This window comes from Bipolaris sorokiniana (genome assembly GCF_000338995.1).
Source record: "Bipolaris sorokiniana ND90Pr unplaced genomic scaffold COCSAscaffold_6, whole genome shotgun sequence".
Classification (NCBI taxonomy): domain Eukaryota; kingdom Fungi; phylum Ascomycota; class Dothideomycetes; order Pleosporales; family Pleosporaceae; genus Bipolaris; species Bipolaris sorokiniana.
The window spans coordinates 48,344-60,914 of NW_006911900.1; the positions used below are offsets into that span (position 1 = coordinate 48,344).

At 51.6% G+C, this 12,571-nt stretch overlaps 5 protein-coding genes across 5 annotated transcripts; 3 read left to right on the top strand and 2 right to left on the bottom strand.

Annotated features, from left to right (window-relative positions):
• Positions 1-8: 8 nt before the first annotated feature.
• Positions 9-2,086, bottom strand: COCSADRAFT_35995 (uncharacterized protein). Its single transcript, XM_007700884.1, has one exon. It carries the CDS (start codon positions 1,883-1,885, stop codon positions 215-217), a length of 1,671 nt encoding a protein of 556 aa, XP_007699074.1. The 5' UTR covers positions 1,886-2,086; the 3' UTR covers positions 9-214.
• A 2,818-nt stretch (positions 2,087-4,904) lies between these two features.
• On the bottom strand, positions 4,905-5,666 carry COCSADRAFT_198873 (uncharacterized protein; the record flags this gene model as incomplete). Its single annotated transcript, XM_007701045.1, has 2 exons — positions 4,905-5,441; positions 5,642-5,666. The coding sequence occupies 2 exons, from the start codon at positions 5,664-5,666 to the stop codon at positions 5,107-5,109; spliced, it is 360 nt and encodes a 119-aa protein (XP_007699235.1). The 3' UTR covers positions 4,905-5,106.
• Positions 5,667-5,707: 41 nt separating this feature from the next.
• Positions 5,708-6,580, top strand: COCSADRAFT_198874 (uncharacterized protein; the record flags this gene model as incomplete). Its single annotated transcript, XM_007701046.1, has 2 exons — positions 5,708-6,252; positions 6,312-6,580. Exons 1-2 carry the CDS (start codon positions 5,829-5,831, stop codon positions 6,578-6,580), a joined length of 693 nt encoding a protein of 230 aa, XP_007699236.1. The 5' UTR covers positions 5,708-5,828.
• A 1,262-nt stretch (positions 6,581-7,842) lies between these two features.
• COCSADRAFT_312716 (uncharacterized protein) lies at positions 7,843-10,220 on the top strand. Its single transcript, XM_007701047.1, has 2 exons — positions 7,843-9,845; positions 9,894-10,220. Exons 1-2 carry the CDS (start codon positions 7,971-7,973, stop codon positions 10,038-10,040), a joined length of 2,022 nt encoding a protein of 673 aa, XP_007699237.1. The 5' UTR covers positions 7,843-7,970; the 3' UTR covers positions 10,041-10,220.
• Positions 10,221-11,617: 1,397 nt separating this feature from the next.
• On the top strand, positions 11,618-12,477 carry COCSADRAFT_189696 (uncharacterized protein; the record flags this gene model as incomplete). Its single annotated transcript, XM_007701048.1, has 5 exons — positions 11,618-11,642; positions 11,751-11,858; positions 11,931-12,037; positions 12,090-12,255; positions 12,294-12,477. 5 exons carry the CDS (start codon positions 11,618-11,620, stop codon positions 12,449-12,451), a joined length of 564 nt encoding a protein of 187 aa, XP_007699238.1. The 3' UTR covers positions 12,452-12,477.
• Between the last annotated feature and the right edge of the window lie 94 nt (positions 12,478-12,571).

The following is a 12,571-nucleotide window of genomic DNA, read 5'->3' on the forward strand; positions in this document are numbered from 1 at the left end:
CGAGTCAGGATGATTGCACTCGGTCAAGTAACTACGCTACACTAATAATTCTCTAAACGCGCTTTCTCGTCTAACCAGCATCACGGACAACGCTAAACAGTCCTGTGCTTATAATCACACATACACACACATCTAATTGTCTTCTTCATCAACCCGCCTCTCACTTTATCCCATATACTAAGTACACAAAAAAGAAAAAATGGGGACCGGGCGTTTAGAAAGCGACAGCCTTCATGCCGCGCTTAACGGGTACGTTGGCGAGATTGGCGCGGCGCAGACGTGAGGAAGTGAGGAAGCCAGCTGGTAGCTTGATGGTTGCTTCGCCGGCTGCTTCTTGTTGCTGTTCCTGTGCGGCGGGCGCTTCGGCAGGCGCTTCAGCAGGTACCTCAGCAGGTGCTTCGGCAGGGGCTGAGGCTTCGGCTTCGCCCTTGTTGTCTTGCGCAGCGTCCTCAGCGGGCTTCTCGGCTTGAGCAGCCTCCTCTTGCTTCTTCTTTTCCTCCTCGGCAGCCTGCTTGTCAGCTTCCTCCTGCTTCTTCTGTTCCTCTGCAGCCTTCTTCTCCTCTTCCTGAGCAGCCTTGTCAGCCTCTTCCTTGGCCTTCTTTTCTTCCTCGGCCTTCTTCTTCTTCTCCTCTTCAGCTGCCTTCTTCTGCTCCTCTTCAGCCTTCTTCTTCTCTTCCTCAGCAGCACCGGTTTCAGCAGGCGCCGCAGGGGTGCTCATGGCCGGGGAAGCAGTCATGTTGGCAGCACCAGTAGCCTTAGCAGCCTGATCCATAATCAGAGAGAAGCTTTCGGTGACCTCAGCCGCAGGGGGAGCAGATGATGTAGGCGGTGCAGCTTCACTGCCGTTCATGCCACCAGCGGCTGGGGGCATCTCAGCAGCGGGAGGTGGAGATGGCATTTCAGCGGGAGCAGAAGGCATTTCAGCGGGAGCAGAAGACATCTTGGCAGGAGGAGTCATCTCAGCAGCAGGAGGCATCTCATGAGCGGGTGCGGGAGGTGGCATCTCCGCAGCAGGAGGAGGAGGCGCCATTGTATGAGCAGGGGGAGGTGGTGGCATCACATGAGCAGGAGGCGGTGGCGGCATCTCTGCAGCAGCTGGGGCAGATGGAGCTGGCATCTCGTGAGCTGGGGGAGGAGGAGGCATTTCCGCGGCAGGAGGTGGAGGGGGTGCCATTGTGTGGGCAGGAGGTGGAGGTGGCATCTCTGCAGCGGGAGGTGGAGGGGGTGCCATTGTGTGAGCAGGTGGTGGTGGTGGTGGCATCTCGGCGGCGGGAGGGGGAATAACATGTGTAGGGGCCGGGGCAGGAGGCTCGTGAGGCATGGCAGCAGGTGGTGGTGGAGGAGGAGTAGCAGCTGGAGCCTCTGTCTTCATGGCCATGGAGATGCTGGCCATTTCTCGCGAGACGTGCATAGCTTCCATGGCATCAGCCGACGCCTTGTGGGCAGCGTCCTTTGCTTTCTCAGATGCAATGTGCATGGCTTCCATAGCTGCTGCGGATTCCTGGTGTGCCTTTTCTTTTGCTTCGGCTTCTGCTTGGTGCATAGCCTCCATCTGCTTAGCGGCCTCTTGGTGGGCCTTCTCCTTTGCCTCTGCCTCTGCCTGATGCATGGCCTCCATCTGCTTAGCAGCCTCTTGATGAGCTTTTTCTTTGGCCTCCGCTTCAGCTGCATGCATCGCTTCCATAGCATCCGCGGCAGCTTTGGCAGGATCAACTTCTGCTGCTGGTGCTGGTGCTGGTGCAGCCTCGGCAGGCATTTGCGTGCGCGCGACGACGCGGGTAGGCTTGAGGTTTGCGTTCGGAAGTGGCTGTACGTTCCTTGGGAGAGGACCGGCGGCTACGGCCGCAGCCGAAAGGAGAGTGAGTAGTGGGTAAATAGTCTTCATTATGAATGGTCGGTTTCTTTTTGTTTTCCTGAAAGGACTGGATGCGGGTCACCGAGTGTCTGTGTATTACAATGGTAAAATGAAAGAATGAAGAGCACAGCTCAACAATGATTAAAATATGAGTGCTCGGCACTGTTGAAAAGAAGGTAAGGGACTTGAAGACGGTTTTGATGAGAGAGATGACAAAACCTATGAGGCGCCAGGCCTTTCACGTTATATGTACTTTGGGTTGTTGCTAAGGAATAAGGCCGAATCGGAACATCCATCTGGGAGCAAAAACATTACGTGGAGTCGGTGTAAACTTGCAAGTGTTTGATCTCGGTCTCCTGGCCGCATTCTCTGCATAGTCATGGTGCCTTGAGGCGCCAGGGCGACCAGACAGGGCAACCAAAAGGTAGTCTCCCCACTCTTCTCCAACATCTACAGCTGCCACTTTGCCGTCTAGCCGCAAGTGATGGTGCTTGGCACGAACGTGCTAGGGTAAAACCCATGTGCTCAATGAGGCGCTGGGCAACGAGGTCCAATCAGAGGCGCTAGATACCAGCAACCAGACCAAGAGTGCAACTCCAGCGGTGGCAGTCTTGGCCTGACAGGAACTGTCGGAGAATACGTAGCAAGTCCAGATGCAGGAATATTGCAGTGTTGAGGCTCTGTTGGTCGATGCCATAAGGCCTATGCGCGTTAGGGATGTGAGGCGAATAAGGTTTCAACTTGCCGGAACGAGCAACGGCCCGCATGTCCTGACAGCCTCGAACCTCAGGTCCAAGCCATCGTCCCTGCTAGAGGTCGATGTTGATGTCAGTAATTTCAACTCTCGGAGGTTCCTGAGGGACCCTCAGGCCCCTGTTCGTGTTTGCAAAACCTGTTGTAGCAAAGTGCCTGGTTTCAGTGCACGCCACGGCGCCGGTTGCGACCTCATCCGAAGCCAGGCGGTGGGATACAAGCGAATGAGGATTTTTTCCTTAGTGGTCGGCATGTGTTGCCTGAAGAGCTGATGCGATCGAGAAAGCAGAGACCAGGTTGTCGTGATGCTGGCACGATGCGATGATAGCAAGCTGTAACTGCCTATACCACAGAGCAAAGAGAAGTAGATCCGACGGCCATGCTCGTTTCTCCTGTGAAAGAGGAACCTAGTCTTTCATAGCGATTATACAGAACCATCGCCCGACACAGAACGGCACGTTGAATATGTCGCGCAATAGTCTCCGCACGCGATGGCGATCGAGGATCCTCAGTCTGAGTGCACGGGCCTTGTGCAGCCGTTGAGACCATACTACTCCCAATCATCGCATATTCGACCTCGGAATTCATATCCGCAACAGGGGCAGCACAAAATCTCTCCTGGAACCGCTCGCTTAAACCTTGGAAATCACGGCAAAGCATGAAGTTTTATTTCTTCGGGAACAATTCATGATCATGCGCGGCAGTATGTCCAGTTTCCATGCTCGCGACCAGCCCTGTTCTTTGTCAAACAATGTAGGAAATCTCGGTATGAGGCGTCAAACGCAGCCAATGCACCCAAAAAGAAGGGTTTCGCCCGTCTGAGCGGAGGACGATCTTCATGCCTTTAAAGAGTTTTACCATGCCAATGCCAGCAAGACCGTTGTTAAATGGGTCTAGCCTAGCATACATTCTTCCACAAGTCGGCCCAACTAGTCTCCTGACTGTCGTCCGTCAAGTACCCATCTCTGAATAACTCACAGTCCCTCAATCCAAAGATGAAGCCACCACCAACGACTTGATGACGGCTGCCTGATGGCCATATGATAGTAGGGTATGGACATCCTGCGACAATACAAACATCGTCCCCTACCAAAACATCACAGGTTCCCAAGCCTATATAACCCTTTTCTATGACAATCAAGCTTTTTCTGTTGGCTAATTGTTCGGTTTTCATCCTCATGTACTGAAGGCTGACATGTTTTGAAAGAATTCACCACTCTATATCTGCCTGGAAAGCGTCGGGGTATGATTCAGACCCCCAAAAAGGCGACATACGTTGTTGTGGAGACATTGCGAGAAAAGCGCTATAATCTTTAGCGTCCTTATACGGCTCAACCAGATGATCGATTGCTCCGGTAACTGTCGCAAATCGCAAGCTCATGAAGATTTCTCCTGGAACAGATTCAAAGACGGCCATGAGATTGTTCTGTTCAACAAAAGTGTGGAATCGCCAATGCAACATGGGTTTTTCCTTCCCACAGCCTAGTATCTAGTGCAAGAACGTACGGATTTCATACATTGAAAATCGGGTTTGAAAGTTGTCCATGGAGTGATATTCGATGATATTACAGCAAAGTGCTTGGAGAAAGGTAGCACCCGTTGGATGAGACATGGTGATGTTGGATACGATGAAATCGAGTAAAACGTCTGTCGCCTGATGAGTCGGAGATTGAACAACTGACTGGATGGTATCTACTACACACCCAGAGGTTCGTAGCAACTGAGAAGTTGTGGGAAATATTCTTGCTTTCCATCCTCCATGGGCATGCACCCCAATCCAGTCTTTAATGGTATATTCGATGAAATCTTGGCGAGAATTTGGCGTCCAGGACGGCAGGTTCGGGATGCAGGGATCAATATTACTGTTCGGCAACGTTTTGAAACTAATTCTGCAAACAATTGAGCTACTGGCTTAGTATAGTCGACGGTGACAGGCATAGGGCCTTCACAAAAACCCAAGATATCGTAGATCTTGTCGCGGGGATCTGTAGCTTCACATAGCCTCAGAAGTGATACTACGTCAAGAATGTTCCCCAGATCAATTATCGTTTAGTTCAAGCGCGGGAGGTAAGGTAACTTTCCACAAAGTGGTACGGGTTTCATCCGTACAGTCTGCCCACTCAATGCATTGGTATCGAATGGAATTGATCATGTATCCAATAATCGTCATCATACTGAATAATATAGATGCCGAGCCGGAAAGTAATGATACTTTGGGTGGAAGAACGAGCTCTTGATGAATCCAAGTCCTATACCAGTATGATCTAGAAAATACCAATTCCATGTCTTGGATATTAGATAACTATGACCAATGCCAATTTACCATCCCGAAGATTTCGTGTAACATACGCGCACACCCTCCAGTTTATGTCGTCGCAAAGGCCCCTACTGGATTTGATAGTGAATTGATCAATGTCCTCAAAACGCTTGTTAAAATTACCGACGAAACCGCGGATAAGGGAAGTACGTTGAGCGCTACCATCATCTTCTTCACCCAGTCATGCGTAAGCCAGCGTAGTCTTGGAATACAGTCTGCTCATCATGGCCACCTGGGTATTCCTTTCGTCGAAATCTTGCTGGTTGATGCACACTGCGTCGACCCAGAGGATGAATTCTGAGTCAGACTGACGGATGCGCCGTAATGCGGCTTCGAGATCGGGGGTAACCTGGACTCTGGTACCATTGACTACAATGGGTTTGGTGATGTCTCTTTGGCCCCATTCGTAGGACAGAGCATTGTATGATGGTTCTTCAGCAAGACTAGTAGTGAAGAGCTGGCATGAAATGATGCTTTCCGAGATGTTGGTGGGGTGTATGCGAAGGAGTCGAAATTCTTCTCGGGTTAGGTCAAGCGGTTAGTAAAGCGAGGTATTTGCTATCTAGATAGCTTATGGTGTGGAGAGCCAGCTACAGTTTTCATGTTTCTGTGGAAACGAGATGTTCCGATCTTAAACGGTCAGCGCTGTCAGGGCTTTTTAGGCAGCTTTCAGTTGCCTCGTATGTCAGGCAGGGTGGCTGTGTATATATGCTCACGCGCTGGAACAGTGTGGCGGTGCATTTTGGAGACGTTCGCACAACCACCAAACATCACCACGGCATCTGCTATCAACGACTGCACCAGTCAAGCACCAGACGTCCGTTTATATCGCCCATAATCGCGGCCAAGCATCACATATAACGGAACGGCTATTCCCTCCACAACCCCGCCCTGCAGTTCAAGATGACCATCCGCATCTACCCCGCGACTCCTTCTGTTGCCCCACGTCTGGCTAGTATTCATGTATCAGCCTTCTCTTCCAACCGGCTTATGCGCGCCATCTATCCTACGCCAGCAATTTGGGCGGCATTCAAACGCGCCGTAGAAGAAAAGCTAATCGCTGACATGCTTGATGAGAGGACGAGTGTGGTGGTTGCACAGTCTACAGATATGGAAACGGATGGCGGAGGAGAAATCGTAGGATTTGCAGTGTGGTGCCACGCTTGTCCGGAAGATAAAGAGGAGGAAAGAGGCAGCGGTGTCAAAAAGACATATACAGCACCGCGTTGGAATCTACCAGAGGGAACAGATTGGGATATTTTAAATGCATGGAGAGCTGCTGCTGCGAAAGTCGCGGAGAGTACTATTGGAGATTGTCGGCATTACGGTGAGTATACATGTCACGTTTCGCTTCCAACTGACTCTTGGTAATGTCGGCCTCGACAGAACTATCCTGGATCGCCGTATCACCGAGCCATGGCCATCAGGGCGTGGGCACAAAGCTACTTGTCTGGGGCCTCGACGCATGCAACAAGCAACGGGTGCCCGCGTACTTGGAGAGTACTGTAGAGGCGGCCGAGACATTCTATGCAAAAGCTGGGTTTAGGGAAAGGGGGAGGATTCAGTTGGTGGTCAAGGGCGAGTTGTACGAGGAAGTTGCTTGTGTATATGAACCCAGCAGTATGCAAGACGAGGATGACGTGAGGTCGAGATGAAGAGCTGCTTTAGGATATTCAGCTACCAAACACACCAAATATGCCTACGCGATAATGACGGATACAGCAACCTAGCAACCAGGATCGACAAGTACCCGGTGCCGACATGGTCAGTCATTCAGAAGATCTGCGTAGGCTATGATCTCTTGACGGGGTTCTCGCTAAAGATGCGATCTGCTCGGGATCGGTTTCGAGTGCCGGGACGCGCCATGAGGTGCGTCATGGGCATGCTAGCGGAGCAACCTTCCCTGCTGGGACGCAGGGGCTCCGCTCCCATTGGTATCTTGTTTGTTGGTTCAGTCAGGTACTATTTCCGGATAACTGAAAAGATCTTCAGCAACATGCGGGATTTGCCTCCGAGATGGATGGAATGGGTTTAGGACATTGTGTAATATTTCGTCATGTTGAGGTGATTGCTGAGAAGAAGGTTTTGTCCGTATTCTTTCTACCTGCTAATCTTACCTTGGCTGCAGGCATATGGAGCAATACACTATACGCTAATACGGCAGTACATACACACGGCGCATGCCAATTCAATTCGCCTAGCCAGGGAGCTGTGATATCTGCGCAAGGCAACGTACTATATGCGCGTGACCGTTACGGCGAAGGCATTTGCAAAAAGAGGCGGTCTACGACACTCCTTTCTGTATAGCAGATGTACCGCATAAACACATATTACCGTGTACATAGTATATACTACTAGTACATACCCCTTGGAGGCACGTCGCGGAGAGGCCATAATCAGGGACTGTGTGGATCCAGCGATGCTTCTAGAGCGTGCTCTAATTTGCTACTGACACGGTGGCAGCGCAGCCAAGAAGGGATCGAGGTAGGATTTGGGCCAGTGTTCGCTGTCGCAGGCCCCACGGGGACTCGCGTCGTCGAGTCGGGGGTGAGGGCGAGTGTGCCGGCGGGTGGTGGTGAGATGGATTTTTTCACAGAGCATGTCGGATGTCGCTGACTTTAGCCCGTCTGCTGGTGGCGGGTGGCCAATCAGCGAATCCATGACACACAGATTTCCACTTTTAGCCGGGCCCGTTGCATCACCCGTGACCGATGTCGCCGCCTTTGGCTTCGAGATTGCTCACATACTTCTCCTTTCGGCGCTTCCCAAGCATCGCTACCATCTCTTGATCCATTCTTTGGATCCACCGCCAGGTCGCGCCCGCGACGCACTGGTCGTTTGGGTTCGCATCGACGGCCGCAAACGCAGTTGGGCCCATGAGGTAACGCCGACGACGACTCACTGCCCAAGCCCTGAGCTCCCAGCACCACGCCGATATATGCTTGACTTCCCCTCAAACCACATCTGCCCTCATTCCTTTGATCCACACTATAGCACACTCTTCTTCGTTGCCATCTCCCCTTCCGGGCACCCCATCACCCCGCAATGGAGCCCACTTCGTCCCATTCATCTGATCGCACAAACGTCGATGCTCACGAGCTCGACCACCTTGCCCCAACCTACCCAACACCCTCAGTACAGCCTGAGCAGGCGACGGGTAGGACACGAGTGCGCTTCAACAGCTCGGCCAATGTTGAAGTCCCCATTTCTCCCCAGCTCTCTCCCAGCTATGACCCCGTCCAAGGGTCTGATTCGGGAGAAAACACCGTCGACCAGCACACGACCGATGCCGAAGAGCTGCTCAACGCCCACAATGCCCGCCCTGCACATGCTGAAACCGCACATGCTGAGAGTTCAGAAGGTCATGCTTTTAGCGACACCGACTCGGACGGCGGCTATGCCGTGACAGGGAACAACAATGGAGGCATCTTCTATCAGATCCTCCAGACATACAAGAATCCCGTACCTGCCTTTCCCGACGCCGCCTCTGAACACAGCAACACTACCCCTCCCCATCCAGTCTCTTCTTCGGGTGCCAACACGCCAAAACGGAAATGGTACAATGCCAACAAACCCATCCAATCAACCGACACACTGGCTACTCTGATTGGTGCTTCGGCCAAGTTGGCCAACCCTAAAGATGAAAAGAAAGACCCTGCTCTGCGACCACGCATGCACAAGCGGACGGCCAGTGGTGGCATTGTTGCAAAAGTCTGGAAGGCCAAAGAAGACCAGGACGCCAAGATCAAGATTCATGTGGCCAACATCCTCAAGCGACAGCAATACATTATTCGCATGTGTCGTGCTCTCATGCTTTTTGGCGCACCTACTCATCGCCTCGAGGAATATCTTGCCATGACAGCAAAGGTTCTCGAGATTAACAGCCAGTTTCTCTATATCCCTGGTTGTATGATCATTTCCTTCGACGACAACCTTACCCATACCGCCGAAGTCAAGATTGTCCGCACTGCCCAGGGCGTCAACCTGGGTAAGCTCAAAGATACTCATGAGATCTACAAGGAAGTCCTGCATGATGTCATCAGTCTCGACGAAGCTCTTGCCCGCCTCGACACCGTCATCAACGCAAAAGACCGTCATCCCGTCTGGTTGACCGTCATCATGTATGGCTTGGCTAGCGCGGCCGTTTCCGTCTTCTTCTCAGCACGCTTCATTGACATGCCTATTATCCTCGCCCTTGGTATGGTTTTGGGCGTGCTCCAATTGGTCATCGCTCCATTATCCAAGACGTACAGCACTGTTTTCGAAATCTCCGCTACCATTCTCATGAGCTTCCTTGCTCGTGCTTTTGGCAGCATCAACAATGGAAACCTCTTCTGTTTCTCAGCCATTGCACAAAGCGCCATCGCCTTGATCCTTCCCGGATGGCTGGTCCTGAGCTCTGCCCTCGAACTCCAGTCCCGTGCCATTGTGCCTGGCTCCATCCGACTTGTCTTTGCCATCATCTACTCTCTCTTTCTGGGATATGGCATAACCGTCGGCACGGCTATCTATGGTGCTATCGATAGCAATGCCACCAACGCGACCCAATGCCAGGAACCCCTACACCCATACTGGAGCTTCCTCTTCGTTCCTCTGTATGTCTTCTTCACGACTTTCACCGTACAAGCAAAGTACAAGCAAATGCCTGCCATGATCATCATTGCTTTTGCTGGTTACTTGGTCAACTTCTACGCCAGCAAGAAATTCTCATCTTCTGCTCCAATCGCATACACATTTGGTGCCTTCACCGTTGGTGTTTTGGCCAACCTCTACAGTCGACTGCGCCACGGAGTTGCCGCTGCTGTCCTCCTACCCGCCGTCTATGTACAGGTCCCTGGATCTCTTGCATCAAGCGGGAGTATCAACTCTGCTCTGAAAACTGCATCCGCCTTGATCAAAGGCGCAGCAGGAGCGACTGATGTAAGACACTTGGTATCATCTCAAATGGTCACTGCTAACGCAAATTAGTCGAGCCCCGATAGTCTGAACGCTATTGTCTTCAACGTCGCAGCTTCCATGATCCAGATTGCCATTGGAATTACTGTCGGCTTGTTCATGGCGGCCCTCCTCGTCTACCCCATGGGCAAACGACGGAGTGGTCTCTGGACTCTGTAGAGTATACGTTTTGATTTCTTTTTTTGTTCTGCATAGCGATACGGCGTCTCGGAAAAATAAAAGCGAAGGCGTTTGGAGGAGTTTGCATGCTAATCACGAGTAGTTATCAGCACTACCACGTTCAATCTGGTCGGTGCCTCATGGCAATGCGTGGTGTCGAGGTGAAGTGTGAAGGTAAGCCCCATTGCAGCTACGGTCGATTCCAGCGCAACCTCCGAGCAACCTTCGACCGCCTTGCGACAATCATTCCATACCCCGGTAGCCGTTGCGACATACCATATCCATTCGGCCACTCCCACAGCCTTTGTATCACATACCCTCCCGGTTACTCCCGCAGCCTTTGCGACACCCTCCGCCCGGTCACCTAGCAACCTTCCCTAAACCATCCACCCGGTCATTCCCAAAGTCCTTTGCCGTATACCCACCCGGATAATCCCATAACCTTGGAGTCCTTGCCCTCTTGGAAACCCCCTTGGAGCCCTCTTTGGAACCCTGAACACTTTTGAAAATGCCCTCGCGATTTGGTTTCCTTCCTTGGTTTACCTTTCGGTTGCTTCTCCCATGCGCCAATTTACTCACTCTAGGTCCTGCGATTACCGATTGCGACATATGCCGTGCCTTCCGGTCCCTCCATACCGCCTTCCAAGCAGTATCCAATCCCTGCACCTTTACGTCCTCGTGTTCTGCCCATGATGCTTTGTTCATGTTTGCAAAGCTCATGTCAGTGCGAGGATGATATTTATGTGTTTAATGTGACGACTGTTACGATTTTTATGCCTGTGAAGATGTGAATTGCTAACCCTCGGTAAAGTGGGCATGATGAAGATGAGAGGCGGATGTTATGGGGACTGATAGGGTTCGGTAGTAAATAGACGATGAAAAATGTTATGATTGAGTTTCGAACATGGTCTGGACAAACATGAATGCTCTTAGTGATGCATTTGCCTGTTGATCCAAGTGCTCAGCTCGAGTAGTGCATATTGGGTGTGGGCTTGGATAAATGGATTGTTAAAGTATGGCTTAACAGTCATAGTTGCTTCAAGTGGGCACAAGTCTTTGGTGTGTCTCTTGTTTGTTCGATCGTTACGTTCTAACACTCGACATGTGCTTGGATAACCAGGGGTGGGGTTGTGAAAGACGGCAGAGAGTGAGTAGTTGAGTAGGAGGAAGAGGGGGGAGAAGGAGAAGAAGGAGAAGAAGGAGAAGAAGGAGAAGAAGGAGAAGAAGACCAAGGTGCACAGTCAAAGTCTAACCATACCACTCTACTATATCCACATGACATGAACAAATGCTGATCAAACCTTCCTCAAGCCCCTGCACAATTCACGCAGTGACGTCGCCATACTTCCCCCAAGGTCCAAACCTACATACGCAAGCACACACACACGCAAGCACATACACGCAAGCATCTAAGTAAGCAACAAGCGTACCCAAGCTTTTCTCTTCCCAAGAACACCCAAGCCTACGTCAGCGCATCAAGAAGAAGCAAAAGTCGAGGCTCAAATCCACGCACCCATGCATGTCCCTGCGTACTGACGTCAAAGGCTCACGCACACCCGCAGTCCCCTCGCCCAACAATGACACAAAAGGCAAAGAGAAAAGGTGCGTCTAGAAGGATGCATGGAAGGAACGCACTGACCACATAGTTTGCTGCAGTCAGGAAAATAACGTATCAAGACCCTTGCTTGTTGCTGGCTCGCTGGGCTGCAGCTTGGGCCGACTTTGGTCTTGGTCTTGGAACTGTGGCTTGTGAAGAAAGAAGGGAGAGAGAGGTTTTGATTGGGTGGCTTGGCAGGGTACTGCTTACGCGAGGGGAAAGTAAGTACATGGGTTTAGTCTCGAGTTGTGCATGCGTGGTGTCGCTGACATGGGGTTGTTGGTGTGCTACAGGTAAAGATTCGGTTGCGGGTCGGTTCCGAGCGGTGGTTTTTTTTTGGGGGGTTGGGGTTTTCGACTGGGGTGGGGAGAAAGGGTGCACGGGCGGTTTAGATACATGCGTACGTACGTAGGTGTAGTTTTGTGTAAGATAGTACTACACTAATTCTGGAGGGGGGAGGTTACTATGACGATAGTAGTGAGGTATTTTACTACAAGGGCATGTTCCTGGTGGACTCAAGATTGCGTTTGGGAGCTTGTGGGCAGACGCGGAATCCGCAGGCAGCATTTCCAGGCGTCCCGTTGACGCGTACGGTGGTCGGACATAATCGGCAAATATGTATGTTTGAGTGACTTTCCCGTGTGGTTTTGTTTTAGGGGGGGAAGAGGCAGCTGGCAGGAAAAGACAAGTGACGGACGGATCGCTGCTAGAGGCGGAAATAACGAAGGCGGGATGCGAGCGCGAAGCTTACCAAGAGGCGAGAAGAAACCAGTGTTGGGAAAGCTTCAAGCGAAAAAGAGTGAGGGACGTCTAGGGCAGACTACAGTCTACAATAGGATATTCGTTCATGTATACACAAGGCGTAGTCTACCGATACAGATGCATGGAGTATCCAACCACGACGGATGTCCGATGGTGGCTGGCTTTTGCTCCC